Raw genomic sequence first — 18242 nt, forward strand, 5'->3', positions numbered from 1 at the left:
GCTGCAGGGCTGGGCCGAGAGGTGGCAGATGGAGTTTAATACGGAAAAGTGTCAGGTTATTCACTTTGGTAAGAGTAACAGGAGTACAGAATATAGGGCTAATGGAAGGACTCTCAGTACTGTTGACGAGCAGAGAGGTCTTGGGGTACATGTGCATAGCTCCCTGAAAGTTGGCACCCAGGTTGATAAGGTTGTTAAGAAGGTGTACAGTGTGTTAGCTTTTATTGGTAGAGGGACTGAATTTCGGAGCCGTGAGGTCATGTTACAACTGTACAAAACTCTGGTGCAGCTGCACTTAGAGTATTGTGTACAGTTCTGGTCGCCGCATTATAAGATGTGGAGGCATTGGAAAGGGTGCAGAGGAGGTTTACCAGGATGTTGCCTGGTATGGTGGGCAGGTCTTATGAGGAAAGGCTGAGGGACTTGAGGTTATTTTCATTGGAGAGAAGAAGGTTATGAGGTGACCTGATTGAGGCATACAAGATGATCAAAGGATTGGATAGGGTGGACAGTGAGAGCCTTTTACCTCGGATGGTGATGGCTAACGCAAGGGGACATAGCTTTAAATTAAGGGGTGGTAATTATAGGACGGATGTCAGAGGTAGGTTCTTTACTCAGAGGGTAGTAAGGTCGTGGAATGCCCTGCCTCCAGCAGTTGTGGACCTCGCCAACTTTAATGGCATTCAAATGGTCAGTGGATAGGCATATGGATAACATTGGAATAGTTTAGGTTAGAGGGTCATTAGATTGGCTCCACTGATCAGCGCAACATCGAGGGCCAAAGGGCCTGTACTGCACTGTGATGTTCTATGTTCTATGTCAGTGCTGAGATTGGCACATGCACAGTGGCCCTGCACTGATGGCCTCCTGGTTGTTGGCCAGCCCCGTGACCCCAGTAACATTGACTCTCCGTGCCCCCCCCCCCCCGATTGCCCGATCGCTCCCTGACCACCATCCCCGGGCCTAGCCCCGACCTGGTCTGCCCTGATCTCCAGCACCTCCCCCACTGATTCCCGCCCCCCCAACCCACAAACCTGAACGCCATCCACAGTGCCGGCCCCCCCAGCAGACTGACAGCAACCTCCTCCCCACTGGCTTAGCCCCACCCCCCTACCCCCAGCACAAGGTACATCGCTGACCTCCCTTCTTCTCCCACCGATCCCTAAGCAGAGTGGCAGCGGGACAACCCACCCCCACCAATCGTTCCCTAGGCCCTGCCCACATCAGGCCCCACCCCTTGGTATTGCCCCATTTCCAATGTGCAGTGCCAAGGTGCCCCCTGGACATTGGCACTTTGCCCCTTGGACAGCGCCAGGGTGCCAATGTGCAGGGGCAACCCCCATCACCTGACTCTCTGGGAGGCTCCAACTGCCCCCCCATTTATTCCAGCAGGGTCGGTTCATTAGTTCCCTGAAAGTGGGGAGCTACTGTAATTCCCGCTGGACTGAACCACTCTGATGGGATGGGAGATGCTAGCGGACCCAGAGATTTTAGTCCAGGGACCTCTAATCTCATTCAAGTTACAGTGAAATGACAATTTAAAGGGTCTTTGTGCCTTCCCGCTGATTTCTCTTGCGGGGGATCTGATGCCACCAGAAATCTGGCGCTGGCAGATGCTAGCAGGGTGCGAACACACATGCAAACCCCATGAATCGCCTGCCTTGAGATTCTTCCGGTTTGCTGCACTAAAGATTAGCACAGCGGGATGGGAGAATTACCCCCATTATTTCATTAAAGACTGATCAGAAAATACTCACTCAGATGTTCACCAGTAGAGAGGGGCTGTCTTATGGGGAAAGGTTAAAAAAGTTGGGACTCTACTCTTTGAAATTCAGAAGAATGAGAGGTGATCTCATTGAAACATATCAGATTCTTAAGGGGTTTGACAGGGTAAATGCTGAATGTTTCCTCTTATGGGAGAGACTAGGATCAGAGAGCATAGTCTCAGAATAAAGGGGCACCAATTTAAGACTGAGATAAGGAGGAATTTCTTCTCTCTGAGGGCTGAGAGTCTTTTGGAACTCTGCCATAGAGAGCTGTGAATGCAGAGTCATTGTGAATATATTTAATGCTGCGATAGATATATTTTTGATCAGGAAGGGAAGCAAGGGTTTCAGGGAAAGGGCAGGGAAGTGGACATAAGGAACATTAGATCAGCGATGATCCTATTGATCACAGCAGGCTCAAGGGGCCAAATGGCCTACTTTTGATCCTATTTCTTATGGTCTTATGACGACCTATTTCCACTTCAGTCACATTGCTTGACTCTGCTCCTGCCTCAGTTCATGTGCTGCTGAAATCTACATCCATGCCTTTGTTAACTGTAGACTCGACTATTCCAACACACACCTGGTTGGTCTCCACTTGAGGTAACTTGAGGTAATCCAAAACTCTGCTGTTCCTATTCTTGCTCACACACCTGATTGCCTCCACTCTGTAAACTTGAGGCAAACCAAAACTCTACTACTCTGATCCTGACTCACACCAAAACCCATTGATTCATCATTACTGTGCTTGCTGATCTACATTGGCTCCCGGCGAAACAACATTTCAATTTAAAATGCTCATCCTTGTTAAGATCCCTCTTTGGTTTTGCCTCTCTCTATCTTTGCAATCTCTTCCAGCCCCTCAACCCTCAGACATATCTGCATTCCTCCAATTATGTCTCTATCATCCCCTTTTAATTGCCCCACCAACTGTGGCTATACATTTAACTGTGCATGAACTAAGCTCTCAAATTCTCTCATTAAACCCGCTCTCCACCTCTTTATTTTCCTTTAAAATGCTCCTTAAACCTACCCTTTGACTAAGCTTTTGGTCATCTGTCCTAAAATCTTCTTATGTGGCTTATTATCAAAATTTGATTGATGATGCTTTTGTGAAACATTCTGGCATATATTACTATATTAAAGGCACTCTATAAATGCAACTTATTTTATGCATTTAAAAATAATTCATGATAAGATACTATAGAAATACTGGATCTTTTAAAAATTATTTTTGATTCTTCATCTCACGTCCCATGTTTCTTTTGTCCTTGTATCACTTCATGTCACAAATGTTTAGCCGGCTCCTAATCCTCACTACTTCTGTTCCATTGTATATTTCCTAAAGCACTTTAACCTTTGGGTTAGTTTTAACATCATTAGGAAGAATGCACGGCAGCAGCCAGCCAAGGGTTTCTCCGACAACACCTTTCAAACACTGACTTCTACCACTTTGAAGAACAAGTCAATTAATCAGCTATTATCTCTATCTCTTTGTGTAATTGTGCATCTAAATGCATCCCCCTCATTTTCCTTATTCATTCATGGATGCAAACATCCACCCCTGATTGCCCTTGGGAAGATGGTGGTGAGCTGCCTTCCAGAAACCCTGGAGTCCACGTGGTGTATGTGAGTACACCCACCGTGCTAGAAACACCTCCAATTACAAGATCCTCTCCATGTCATACATCATCCTGACTTGGAGCTACATCACTGTTCCTTTATTGTTCCTGGATTAAAGTTCTGAAAACCCCTCTCTAAAAGCTCTGTGGGTGAACCTACACCACATGGACTGTTCAAGAAGGCAGCTCACCACTACCTTCTCAAGGCAATTAGGATTGATAATAAATATTGGCCTTGTCAGTGATGCTCACATCTCATGAACAAATAAAAATAATGAAAGGCATGCACTTAGACATACAATTAGGCAAAAGAATGGAGATTATGTTTGATTAATTGATTGATTTTCTCTATTTATTTATAACATTAACAAAAAATTACTTCAAAACATCAATTTTACCTCGAAGCTTAATCATGCGATTGAATAGATGACATATGATATGTAGATGTTTAAAAACACCACAAAACTGCATTCTTTAGTAGAGAACAAAAATGAGGAAAGCAAATGGATTTATGTTAAGCTCACCATCCAAAACTTGATGAAGTACTGCAAATCGGTGGCAGCGATAAATACGCAGTAAAGCAGGGAGTAAGCCAAGAACAGGAAGAAAAACTTGTAATTGGAGAACCCAACACAATTGTTCACCCTGTAAACAAACACAGATGTACCTTTCATCATAATGAGTTCAGATTGTTAAATAATGAATCATAGCAATGGAAATGGAAACTGGGAGAGATGTAAAGCTAGCTGCTAATTCACACAGACCCAATATTGGAAGTTCCTGATTTTGTTTCCATGTTTGTGGCTTTGGCATTCCAAGTCTACCGACACCAATTATGAAAATGTTTTTTGTCTGTCTTGAAATGATTCTCAGTATCAGCATTATGCTTTTCCAGATTGTGATAGGGTTTATGAAAACCTAATGTTTAGGATATTTCCATTACTATGAGCAACATTTATTGAAATATTTATAATGGCCATAACTTCCTCAGAGTGGCAATCAACACTGGATTGTCACTCCATGCCCAATTATTTATATGAAATTTCTTCCATGCCCGTCTCACCCAGCCTTCTGAATTAAGCCAGGCGAGATACAGGCAGTGCAGCAGCCCTCAAGGCCCAGTAGTCCAGCAGATTGAAGGAGGGCAAATTTCCTTTCTTGTGGCACTAGCTGCCTTAAACCAGATAAGTTTAAATATCCATTGAGAATTGACAGGCCAGAGAGAAGGTAAGTTTCTAAGGTAACTGCATTGGATTTGGGGGTGGGGGGAATCAGATGTTGGGGGAGATCAGACATCAGGGAGGGACTCGGACATTGGACATGAAGGAAGGGTTGGACCTTGGGGGCAGGCAAGGCAGCATCAGACTTTGAGGGGGTGGATCATTGGGGTGGGGAGGGGTGGGTGAAGTTGGGTTGGGCATGTGGGGGTTGACCCTGTTGGAGAGTGGTTGGGTCTGGTCAGGGGGAATCCCTTGGGGAGTCAGATGGTGGGGGATACCGGAGGTGGAGGAGGTTAAAAGCCGAGGGGTGGGAGAATCCTCTGGGGTGGGTCAGGGTTGTGGGGTGAGTCTTGTGGGGGCACAATCTGTGCCTTTGCAATCATTATTCAGAAGTTAAAAAAGAGATTTTAGTTCCTTTAACCTTTCCTGAGATATCTGTTTGCATAACAGAGCCGGAACCACCCAAAGTTTGCAATTTAAACCACATTTTAGTGGCTCTCAGCAACCGGCAATCATTCAGTGGAAGTACCCCCCAAATCCGATACTGGAGAGCTCGGAATTTACACCCAAAATCAATTTTCCTTGTTTACCCATGAAATCCTGTAACAATCCAAGTTTATTATACGGATAAAGTAAACTTAGCATTGCATTGTAGTGTCAATGCCAACCTATCTTTTGTTGGAGTGGTGACATGGGATCAATTTTGTAATTATTGAAAAAGCATGTTAGCAATATATCCTCAGTCTGATGTTGGTACTCAATGAGGAGACAGCAAGAAACACAGGGGTCAATATTAATCCTTGACAATGGGCAGGGGAAGGTGAGGGTGGTTAAAAATTATAAATTGAGAAATGCAACCTTAATCCACCGCATACATGTCTTGCTTTATTTTTATAACTGTGCTTTGTGAGTCTTGGCGAGGTCAGACACTGCATTATGATATTCAAATCAGACTCCCACAAGGAACAAGATTTAAATCTAATGGCTGCTGGCCAACAGTGTTCTGGGAAATGGAGTTTGGCATATCCAGCTGCTGACAGTAAGTGCTTTTTACAACACTTGTGACTCAGAGTGGCAGGAATTCTCGCCCCAATCCCTCAGGCAAACCTTGTGCTGTTGTGATCTCTCCTACCACGCCACAGCTGCATTCTCCCACAGCTCCCCATATCTGACTGCTGGCCACCTGCCCCACAAGTTTCCAACCCTCAATCTTTATCCATCTGTCCTGCTGTTTTCCAACTCTGCTCCTCTAACCCATGTTCTTCTCTCCTTCCTTCCTATTGCCAGGTCCTGTCTCCCCTAACCCTATGATGAGGAGCTGCTGTTAATTCCCTGGCATTTCGGGGTTATTAAGCTCTCACGCTATCATGTTCCTCCACTCCATCCTTCCAAATATTGAGACCAAATTCCCTGAAATTCTTGTCAGAGTCAGGAAATGAATTACAAGTCCAAGTTCAGGGCACGACACAATTCCTCTGAGTCTATGCCACCAGCTGAAAGGGTCCCATTTCGGTCTTTTGAAAGTTCCCAAGTCAAAAGGGCTTGATTACTTTGGAACTGTAGATTAGAGTTTTTCTTCTGTCAGAGAGCTTTGGACATTGAGAGGCGCAGTTCTTAGCTGACATGAGGTTACATTTACGAAATGTTATTTCATTTCTCAATGACTATATATAACTTTAACACAGAAAAACCTGTCAATGTGTTTCACAGGAGCATAGCCAGACACAAACTGATACCAAATCAAAGAAGGCGATTAGGATAAGGGACTAAGAGTTTGGTCAAAGAGGCTGATCAAAGGAGGGCCTTAAAGGAGGACAGTATGGAGAAGAACTGGATAGATTTAAGAATGGAATCCCAGAGTTCAGGATCTTGATAGGTGAAAGCATGGCTGCCAATAGGGTGGGTGAGAGCAGCTCACATGGTAACTTCATGACTGGTATGCGGCGATTTAACCTAGGGGGCACATTGCTGATTGCGGAGTGGGACTAGGGTTAGCATTGAAGCAGAGGAGCTTTGGATAAACTCTAGTTTAGAAAGGGTGGAAGATAAGAAATTGGTCAGGAAAAAATTGGGATAATTCTAAATTTAATCAAAGTATGGATGATATTTACAGCAGCAGATGGGCTCATGAAAGGTGCTATAAAGGGGTGAAAGTTTTCAATTTATGTAATGGAGATGATACGGGGTCACTAGTACAACTTGGGTTTTCAAACAGGAAGCTGAGTTGGTCATTAATCTATTCAGTCTGAAAGGGTGATCAGGGAGGGTGATGGAATTGCTGGAGAAAGAATGGAGTATGTGGGGGTAGGGACAAAGACAGTGGGGCAAATTTCACTGTCCCACCTGCCATGGGAATTGGGGCAGATGAGGTGTGGACTATGGAAAGGTCTGTTGACCTCGGGCAGGAATTTCCAGTTTTGGGGCAAGCAAGGCTGGAAAATCCCACCCAGTGGGTGGAATTGTAATTTTAAAAGATGGAGACAGATGCAGAAAAGGGCATTTGCTCATGGGACTTGTTCCGAGAGTATGCTTCTGCTGCTTTAGAGGTGACAAACAACATTTTGGAAGTCATTTCTGCTGCTGGACTTCACTCACCTTGATCTGATCTTCTCTGCTGTCAGCCTTCACTGCAGTGTCTTGGACCTCTGAGGAGGAACCAGGGGAGCACCAGAAACAACAACAGCAACAAGAGCAGCAAGAGCAACCTCAGCAGTGGCTTCCTCTTGTTCCGCCATATGCTGTTCCACAGGGGGAGAGGATATCCACAGAGTTCCAGCTCATAGGAAGGACTACAGGCAGAGGATCAGGTTTCTTGACATCACTGAGCAATAGTGCCTCAAGAGACTGAGACAGCTCATTGTTAACTCCTGCAGCCTCCTGAAATCAAACCTCCTTTCCAGTGAAGCAGGTGGCCATGCATTGCCAGTGGTTGCCAAGGTTATCACAGCCCTGAATTTCTTCACCTCCAATTTCTTACAGGGATCAGCTGGTGACAGATACGCAATTTCACAATCTGCTGTGTTTAAATGTCTCTCCTGAGTGACTGGATAATTTGGCTGTCAACTTTGTCTACCTTTCCACTAACGAAGCCAATCAGAACGAGAGGTCTGCAATTTGTGATTTGCTGCAATGGCTGGATCTTCACCAAAAGAGGGAATCACAGGCTGCACATACGTAGCATCATGAGTCCTCTGATAAACCAGCAAAATTTGCGAATTGGAAGGGATTCCACCCCATTAATGTTCAACTGGTATGCAGCCATGGGAAGGCTTTTCCATATCTCCGTGCAAGATATTCCAGAAGCTGCCATGATGCCTTCATTTGCACCAGTCATGTCTCCTACAGGTCTTCTACCTTGAAAATAAGTCAGCACATGGCTCCTTGGAGAAAAGAGTTACCTTCTAAGAACATGGTTGATAACATGGGGGAGAAACCCAACCACTGATGCAGAGAAGATGGGTAACCAGACCCATGTGAGCACAGGAGTGGTCATGGAGCAAGCCACTGTGTTTCTGACGATGCATTTCAGGTGCCTGGGCAGATTTGGGAGCGTCCCTCGGTATGTAGCAATAAAGGCATCACGAATCACAGAGGCTTGCTATATTTTTCACAATAGAGCGCTGTGGAGGGGAAGGTGGTGACTTTGCTGCACCCTTGCAGGAGAAGGAAGAGGAGGAGGAGCAACAGGAAGAGCAGGAAGAAGAGGGGCCTGAATTGTAAGGATCCCTGGAACATCTCACCTACCTGCCCGAGTTGCTCACAACAGACTCATATGTGCAGTTCAGATAACCTGAGTGCCTGAAGCGTTATGGCACACCAAAGCTGAACCCACTGCCCACCCCTACACACCAAATATTCTCACAGTCAATAATCCTTCCATCTCATTCATTCCCTTTGCTTCTCATCTACCTTGTTATAACACCTCTTCAGGGCTGATGGCCATTTAATAGGCAAGAGACAACACTGGAGTTGACTGGATAATGGAGGATTAAAATGAAGTTTATGCTTGCTTAACATTTTCAAAATCATAGCATAGTGACATGGTGATAAACATGCTCCATGAAATTTCCCATGGAACTGAAGTGCCTTCCCTTTTCCATGTTCTAGTAATTAAAAATGGTGTTTGCTACTCCTGTGATTTCAGCAGAGCTAGAGTCATGCTGACCATTCCCTGCTCTGACTGCTCAGATGCTCTTTCAAGGTTGGAGATGAGGCAGTAGTCTTCAAGGATAGGGGGCCTAAAAGTTTTTACGAAGAAGGGGATTGGTAAGTTTTGAAAGGGAGGCGGAGATTATCTGAGGAGAGGAAACTATTTACAAATGTCTCAGTCTACTATTTGTAAATGTCAAAATTCTGAGGAACTGCAGCATCATTTTGGAGCTGTGCCATTTGTTAAAGAAGCCAGTGTGAAGCTGAATCAAATCAAGATCTGAAAGTTTATACATACCAAGGACAGTGATGGTCCATCTTCAAAATGCACCTATTGAAAACAAGAAATCATTGAGTTATTACAAAATATTAAAATCAATCATATTGTGCATCATTGCCAGAGTTGGTACTACCAGCAGGGATCCTCACATATTGGCACTGCATATGAGAAAATGACCCCACTGTATAAAGTGCATATGAGAAAATGACCCCGCTGTATAAATGCTAACAGCTATGGTAAAGCTCATGCAAAATCTAAGTGTTTTAGAGGTCTGATAGGAAGCAAAATATGAATGCCACAAATCAGTTTATCCTGATAGTAATTTGACGCTGAATAATATAAGTCAAATAGTCATGGCTCATGCATATGTACCAGTGGAAATTCATCCTAGAATCCATACAGTGCAGGAGGAGAGCATTTGGCCCATCATGCTTGCACTGACAAGAATCCCATCCAGGCCCAATCCCTGTAATCACATATATTTACTCTGCTAGCCCACCTATTGCATATTCAGGGCTTTAGAACATTAACAAGAAATAAATGATCACTTGTTTTATGTGTCAATGGACAGCCCACGTTGAGACTTCATTATCACTGAAACAAGATGAGAAAATTCAAAAGTGTTCTCTTGTCGCTTGTTATGGCTGAATTTGGCATCCAAAAGGACTTCAGATACTGATTGGAATTACCAGCTGACACAAGTAACCCTTGTATCTCCTGATCAGTACCTTTAAAATCTGCTTTTGAAACATTAAAAGCTATATTACTTCAATTGGAAGTAACTTTCAACATATGCCACTGGTTAGCCAATTCTTCAAGATAACGGTTAAAATGAACTAAGTCTGCTAGAGAGACCAAGATCAAAAAGTCAAAGAGCTGTGGCGTGCTCCCCAGTGTCTTGGTAAATTTTTATCCCTCAGTCAAAATCACTGAAACAGATTATCTGGTCATTAACTCGATGCTTTCTGCACAACCTTGCTGTGAACAAATTGGTTATGGTTTTTCCTGCAACAATGAAAATTGTTCAAAAATTCTTCAATGGTTGCAAAATACTTTGGGGCATCCCAAGGTCATTAAAGTTGCTATTCAAATCCTAGTGATTTCATTCCTTATATTTATTGAAATAAAAATAATGTATATAATAAAAAAAAATTAAAACCTCCTGCTATGTTCTGTTGTAACATTACAATATCATAGTTAGGATTCAACTTGGGGTCAGTGGTCTTGCTCACCGTTTGGAAGGTCTGGGGAGAGCCTGCCTCTGTCGGAACTGGAAGCCTAAGCTCTACTTTACGGGATTCAGGTAATTAATTATCTGGAGTTATGGATCATGCCTCCCACCAGCCAATCTGGAAGGGGACAGTAGATCTTTAGCTGCAGCAGCACCATCAGAAGTGGTGGTTACTCCTGGGTCTGCAGTTGGCCCCAGACTGGGCCAGCCAGGTGAGGAGAGGTGAAAGTGTCCGTGGGGATTTCTTCACGTTGAGTCAATGCCCTACCCACTGGAGGATCCTCCAATGGACACAGGGTGCTGAACAGAAGGAACTCCACCCCAACCAACATTCCGGCCGCTAGGGTATACCATGTGATGTGGAACTCTTGCTGCCACTAGTGAACTTAACTAGATTCTTAACTAGAATCTCAATTAGCCCAAGCATGGGCCGATGAGCTACCCACCATCTACCCAGCCATTGGTAAAATAGCAGCTGAAGTGGGTAGGTGATAAGCACAGCAACCTCCGCACCAACCCACCGGATTTTACACATACTCGCTTTACACTTGAAAGCAAAAAATTTGTAAATACATATGACGAAATGTATCATGCATTACAGACAAGAGAATAGTTGTAAAACAAAAAGAAACAGTAAACTGAACTCCTAGAAATGTTACAAAATATATGTAAACGCTTACTTGTCACAGACTGAGCAGTGATGACAGCGATCTGGCTTCACAAGTTGACATCTGTCGCAGTATCGAATTGCTTTGGAAACAATGCTATATATAAGCACATGCAATAAAAATCTGGGCAAATCTGGATACTTGTAAAAACATGTTAATCCAGCCCATTGCTTTCACTAGTGTCATTTTTTTTGGAAACAGGGCCTTTAAATTAGACAGTCTGCTTCTTATCCTACATATACAGGCATTCCCAGTTTGAAGCATGTTCTACTAGAGTGTTTTTGTTTTAGAATGGTTGGTAAATTAGATACATGCCGAGACTAGCATTATCAACATTCTTGGTTTAGCTTGAATACTGAAAATGTTCTGCCTTTACTTTTAAAGATAAGCTGCCGTTTGCTACTTACGCTCGCCACCACTGTCCCCAGTCCTCCTGTCACCACTCAAGCGGGAGAGGCTGCAAGAATGGGAGAGTCAAAAGAGGGCAGCAGGAAAGGCAGTGGACAGGAGAAGTGCTGAGCTTGAGGCAGGAAGTGATGGGCAGAAGCTAGGTTGAAAGAGTTAAGTTATTAAGGATTAGTAGGAGGGATTTTTAGGCCGGTTAGATTCAAGGCAGCTAATAGATTTTCAATGTAAAAATTTCAGATTAGTAACTTAAGTCACCCTTATTACTTATTTTCTTACGGGAAAATGATTCTTATTTATCACTTTTTTAAAAGAGTATACAAAGAGCAGTATGGAGTTTATTTGTCCATTCTTTTGATAGAAAAGCTAACTTTTACTTGAAAAAGCTAAATGGATTAAGGCATTTCTTTTCTTTATTCTTTGATGGGATGTGGGCATCACTGGCCAGGGCTGTATTTGTTGCCCATTCCCAACTACCCTTGAATTAAGTGACTTATTAGGCCATTGCAAAGAGCAGTTAAGAGTTAACCACATTGCTGTGGGCCTGGAGTTGATGCAGGCCAGATCAGGTAAGGATGACAAGTTTAATTTGCTTAAGAACATTAACAACAATCCTCCCCAGAGCATTAACCTGGGCTTTTGGATTACTAGTCCAGTAACATTACCACAGTGCCACCTTCTCCCCAATAAATATTTCATAGTAAATGTAAATCTACTTGTGACTAATAATTTAACTTCAACTTCAAATATTTTAATATCTTCCATTAAAATGACCTTTAGAGAAATTCCATATGAACATGTTAAGTATTTGAAAGCTAGTGCTTCACCATACAATTCCAAAGCAACAGAAATAATTATAATCCAAAAAGTGGAATTCAGTCTTTCATAGGTAGGAGAACTGAACATAGAATATATACATTTCATACAGATAAACAGCTGAACTGATTTTATATGGTCATTATTGTTATATCTCTGCACTCAATAAACAGCATCTTTTTCCACATATCCAAAGAGTACAGTAACTTCACAAAAATCAAATAATTGCATTTTCTGCTATCATATAGCTATTAAAATTTAAGTTGTACGAATTAACACATCATCTAATTTTTAAAAGAATTCATTCATGGTATGTGGGTGTTGCTGGCCAGGTCAGCATTTATTGCCCATCTTTGCCCTTGAGAAGGTGATGGTGAGCTGACTTCTTAAACTGCTGCAACTTGATACTTGTTTAGGATCATTGGAAGTAATATTAGATTTGGATGAAGACAAAATTCAGAGGATGTGACTGTATGGAAATTGCTTTGCAGAATTTAATTCGACAAAAATGCAGGAGTTTTGAAATATTTTACCACAATATTAGAGGTTAATTGTTGGCATAAAGGGGGTGAACTTACTTAATGGTTTCACACTTGTAAGGCGATAATGATGGCAGGTAGTGTCCAACTTGTACTATGATGTAGATCACTATAAAAGGTGAGGTTGCTGATTTTTTGGAGGTTGATGGAATTCTGGTTTTTTCATGTAGGTGTGTAGTTTGCTTGAAAGAGTATGTTTGGATTATGAAATGCAAGCAGTCTGGTTAATGGGTGTTCTGTAGCCATTTGATTCTCCATGAGACTCTCTCTGGAGCAGACATCATAAGCTGAGTTCAATAAAGCCTCTCATAGAGACAGAGAAAGGCTGCCATCCTTTTATATGAAACATGGGGCCTGATTTTACCAAAAATTTGCGCCTGTTTTTGGACGCGAAATCGTGGTATATTTGGCATAATAATACATAATTATATAGTGTATAATTAGTATTATATATGCTAATGAAATAATACATTAACATGCATTTAAGTTGATTTAATGAACCGTGTGCCCAACTTTACCGCCAAATCCTATTTTACCATCTTTGGATCCATTCTGGATCTGTGCTGTTATCAACCTGCAGAATAAAAATCCAAAGCTGATTCCCATTCTGCAGGGGGACCTCTGAAGCCCATCCTCCTCGAGCACCCTTCGCAGAACCCCCCGCTAACCAACCTGGCAGACCTGCCCCTGTGCGATCCAACTCCCCCTGGGAGCAGGCACCCCCAGCAGGCACCACCCCCTTCCCTTCTCCCCCTGGGAGGCAGGCCCCCCTTGGCAGAACACCCCCCCCCGATGGGGGGGGGCGGGGGGGCGGCGGGGGGGGAGCTGACCATGGGGGCTGCCTCCTGGGGGGCATCTGCCTCCCGGGGGGGAGGGGGGGTTGCTGCCAGGGGGTCCTGCCTCCCAGGGCGGTCTGATCGCGGCTCATCCTCCCCTCCATTTCCCCCCTTCCCCCGGCTCTCTCTGTTTTGTCTTTCGCTCCCGGGCACGCTGTTTCAGGTTTTTTTCGAACTGTGCATGTGCAGTTCAGAGCTCCGATTGTTCCGGCAGCACTAAGCCCTGCCCCAGAGCGCAGACCGGATCGGAGCCAGCAAAAAGTGTATGGGTGCGCTGGAACGAGGGTTCAGCGCTCGGATCCATTTTACATCCGGATCCGGCACTTACCTTTTGACTAGTAAAATCTGGCCCATGGTGTACATAAATGGAGAATAAATACATTTTTGAACCCTGGAAATGATGCAGGGAAGATACTAAGAATCCAGGAACACAAAAGGTTCAAATCTGCAAAACAAAGGCCGCTGACAAAAGGACAAAAAGGAAATCTACAAGTAACTGAGTGAGTAAAAAACAGGTGCAGTAAATTTTCCCATTTCATCTCCAGTAATAATGGATGGTGATATGTGGCAAAACCAGCAGATCTTTCACTTACAACAGCAATGCTATGAGATTGCAACAGATTTAATTAACAAGCCTGAACCATCGAGAGTAGCCACAATGCTGGGGAGGGTCTGCTGCAAAGTTTATAACAACTGAGCAGAGAAGACAGATGACAGAGATTTTGAATGTCTATTTTGAAGCCAGAGTAAATATTGCATATGAACATTATGTATTCAACACTAGAGTTCAGAGTGAAAACAAGGCCATTGAATGGTATACGATGACAGTAATGTAGCTGGCAGAGTCATGTGAATTTGGTCAGCTAAAAGATGACCTCATTGAATATAAATTAGTCTTAGATTTGCAAGACTGCTTGGTGTGAGCAAGTCTACTGAAAGAGGAGAAACTGATGCTAAAGAAAGCAATAGAGATGTGTTATAATCAGAAGTTATCAAACATCAGCGGGAGCAGACCAGGAGGTATATTATACTAAGAAACAGTCCAAACTGAAAGAATGGAACAATCATAGACGAAGGGCAGAATGCAAATACTGTGAAGACAGCATGCATGAGAAAAGGAGGGTTGTCCAGCATGGACAATTGCAATGTTTTAATTGCAAGAAGCAAAAGCATTTTACAGACAAGTGTTTGGCTAGAAAGAGGCAGAACAGGCCTATACAGATGGCCATGAGAAAGATATCAGCAGATGATTCTGATGAAGAATTATGACAGATACAACCAGTTGATTCAGTTAAGTCTATGGGTGACAAATGGTTTGTGACTGCTGCAACGATGAGCGCAGAGGGAGACTACCTTGTGAACAAGTTTCAGACAGACACAGGTGTGTCATGCAATGTAATAACCTTCACAAGTCTGTGCGAAGTGGTCCAAATTGGAGATCGGAAAATGAAGACCTTGAAGGTTAGGTTGAGGCTACATGATGGCATGATACTCCTGCTGAGAGGGCGAATTAGCCTGACAATCCAATGCAATAGCAAGAAGGAAGGCCACGAGTTCCAGATCATAGATGAGAAGGAAAGGCCATTCATATCTCAACTGCAGCAAGTTTAAAACTTGGGCTGGTAACCCTAATTGTACCAGAGAAAGGACGACTCAAGACCCTAGTGAAAGGGAAGGAAATAACCTAGAGAGAAACAAAATACTCTAGAGGGAGAGATTTATTGGCCTTCAATCCATCAATTTCCCCAATATATTTCTTCACTAATACTAATTTCTTTCAGTTCCGTCCTCACACTAAACCCTGTGTTCCCCAACATTTCTGCTACATTATTTATGTCATCCTTTGCGAAGACGGAACCAAAGCATGCACTTAATTGGTCAGCCTTTTCTTTGTTCCCCATTATAAATTCCCCTGTTTCTCTCAGTATGGGACCTAGATCTGTCTTCACCAATCTTTTTATTTTTACATACCTATAGAAAATTTTACAGATAGCTTTTATGCTTCTAAGGATGCTTTTACTCTCATACTCTATTTTCCCCTACTTAATCAATCCCTGGATCCTCCTTTACCAAATTTTAATTTGCTCCCAATCCTCAGGTCTGTTCTTTTTCTTGGCCAATTTGTATGCCTCTTCCTTGGATTTAATACTACCCATTATTTCCCTTGTATGCCATGGTTTGGTCACCTTTTCCATTTTGCTTTTCCACCAGACAGGAATAAGCAGTTATTGCATTAACCCATATACTGTTTGAATATTTGCCATTAACTATCCACCACCATCTCTTTAAGTAATGTTTCCTGAGGAAGGGGATTCTGTATCAATACACAGAGTCTTAGGCAGATTTCTAGGTTTAGTAATAGATGGGAAGGAAAGAGTTAAAACACATTTACACCTAACCAGATCATGCTGGCACTTACTTATACGTGAATGCTTATCATTATTAAAATAATATGAAAGATGATATTAATATATCAATAAATGTATTTACGATAATAAAATATTAATATGAAAGTTTACACAGCCGATGTGAATACTGCTGAATCTAAGAAGTTCAAAAATTTAAGTGGAAGATGTTCAGTCAGCAGAAAAATACAATGGGGAATTGACACTCAGAACAAATGTTGAAACAGTTAATGAAACATTTAATATTTAAAATGTAAAGGCTCATTGTCAAGACATAGAAAATATCAACTCTAGGGCCCAAGAGGTGGTGCTATCTATTGTTTTGGCATATTGTCGGTGAGAAATGTATTTGAGTAAAAGCATCCTTAGAAACATAGCAACAAGGAAGTTACTCTGCTGGGGGGAAGGTATCCGGCTTTTGAGATAACAAATGCAAGATCATTAAATCAAGCAGTGGTTCTTAATTGGCTGATGTGTTTGTCATGTATTGGAATGACATATTAATGTGAAATGAAATCAAGTCTAAGCTAATTAGAAGGAGTGCCTTAGATATCAAAAAAACATAATTGTAATGAACTTTGGCTTAGTGCCTCAGGGTTTTCAGAGGGCTCCTAAGCACTCACAGCTGCCTGACCAGCTGAAGGCACCCACGGCCGAGGTTAATGTTTTGTTTATCTTGCACGTCCTTTATGTTTTAAAATAATTTTTTACACAACTTAAAACTAAAAGATATTCCCTCTGTGAAATGAATTTAAGTTTTAAGCTTTTAAGAGAATCTGGCCACCAATAGAGAAATTCCCTGCAACATTTCCCAATCCACCATAGCCAATTCACGCCTCATATCATCATGGTTTCCCTTATTAAGATTCAGGATCCCTAGTTTCAGAATCAAGAACCCTTGTCTCAGACAGTTTAATTAGCAATTTAAAGCATGCATTTCATTGCATCACAAATTCACCACTGACAGGCAAGAGGATCAGGAACTAGTGGTCATTTAACTAAAATCATTGCTGTAGAGGTGGAGGGGGACTCAAGTATTTTTCTTTAATTATTGGGTTAAGATTTGGCAATAACCATACAGTAATTGGAATTACAGCTGAATGTTAATCTGACATGTCTTGACATTCTTCAACAGAATTTCCAGCATCACCTTTGTGCCATTAGTGCCACTCTATTGCACACTCCAAAATTAGATTCAAGAGAAATGTTTTGTCTGTATGAAAGACATGTTGCTGACACATAGCCTTCTGTAACATATGAATTGGTCTCACAGAGCTACAGGGTGTTTCTGTAAGGAGACCCTGAAACCTGTTTTGCAATATGTTAAGCAGTATGGTTGCCATCTTTGCTTTTTAAGCTGCATATTCCAGTTTTTGAGAATTGTGTGAAATTTTTAACATGAATTGCATTCTGACAATTGCAAAGAACTAGAACTGAAATGGTGATGTGACATTTTTCCCTTGCTGCTGCTATCCTGTGATATTCACTTTGGTCTTGGAGAAAGATGCTAAGTTAAATGTGTATGCTTTTGGAGTTGGACCAGTAGTTTCAGCCCTGAAACAAGTTTTGTGAAGTTGAATTCAGAAATCTCAATGGACACACATTCAGCAGGGGTTTGAGTTGGAAATATGGTTACAGTACTACAGCACAATTCATTATTCCATCAATAATCTTCGCATCAAGAAAGCAGCTGATTGCTGACTGAATCCTATGATGCCTGTTTGAGATGAACCTCCCAATATGATTTGAAATTGGCTCAAGGGCCTTCAGCTGTAATCTTACTTTCATCAGATGCTTTTTCTAGATTCAATATGCATTAAAACCCAAATCAGGCTGCTAATTCTTTGTTGCTTGTAACAGTACTTGCTGTTTACCTCCAGATAAGGTTCTTGTGTAGATGGGCAATTCCTTGGCCATTCTTCTAAGGACTTCCTGTTGACCTTCACCTCGGTCTTCACGCTCTATTTGTTCTCGGTCTGTATATGACAGGTGGAACTGGAGATATAGATAAAAATCAAAACAAATGTAGTTAAAATTGACCAGAAAGGCCAGAAATCTAATTCCCATTAAATTAACTTATGGAGGCCCCAATCTCCAACAGTATTAACTTGTGTTCTGTGATTGGTAGTTGAAAAGATCCAACTCTGAATGGCTGAATTGTAACTTGGAGAAATACTGCTTACTCAGATTTCTTCAATGTGCTCAACCTTAAGCATTCCCAATGATTGGCCCAATTAACAATGGGCTTCTGTCACGTTTCCTGGCTGTGTTGGCAGAATTCACAAAGGATCAAAACCAGCTGCCT

At 42.4% G+C, this 18242-nt stretch overlaps 1 protein-coding gene across 4 annotated transcripts in view; it reads right to left on the bottom strand.

Annotated features, from left to right (window-relative positions):
- Positions 1 to 18242, bottom strand: part of zdhhc2 (zDHHC palmitoyltransferase 2) — a 115678-nt gene that overhangs the window by 46013 nt on the left and 51423 nt on the right. For all 4 annotated transcript variants that reach the window (XM_080187141.1, XM_080187134.1, XM_080187129.1 and 1 more), the window contains exons 4-7: positions 17812 to 17932; positions 10949 to 11018; positions 9056 to 9088; positions 3913 to 4033 (exon numbers count right to left, since the gene is read on the bottom strand). In XM_080187141.1, coding sequence (XP_080043267.1) covers positions 3913 to 4033; positions 9056 to 9088; positions 10949 to 11018; positions 17812 to 17932 — 345 coding nt within the window. The remainder of the gene's footprint in view (positions 1 to 3912; positions 4034 to 9055; positions 9089 to 10948; positions 11019 to 17811; positions 17933 to 18242) is intronic.

Source organism: Carcharhinus amblyrhynchos, chromosome 1 (genome assembly GCF_965287045.1).
Source record: "Carcharhinus amblyrhynchos chromosome 1, sCarAmb.v2.hapA, whole genome shotgun sequence".
Lineage (NCBI taxonomy): Eukaryota > Metazoa > Chordata > Chondrichthyes > Carcharhiniformes > Carcharhinidae > Carcharhinus > Carcharhinus amblyrhynchos.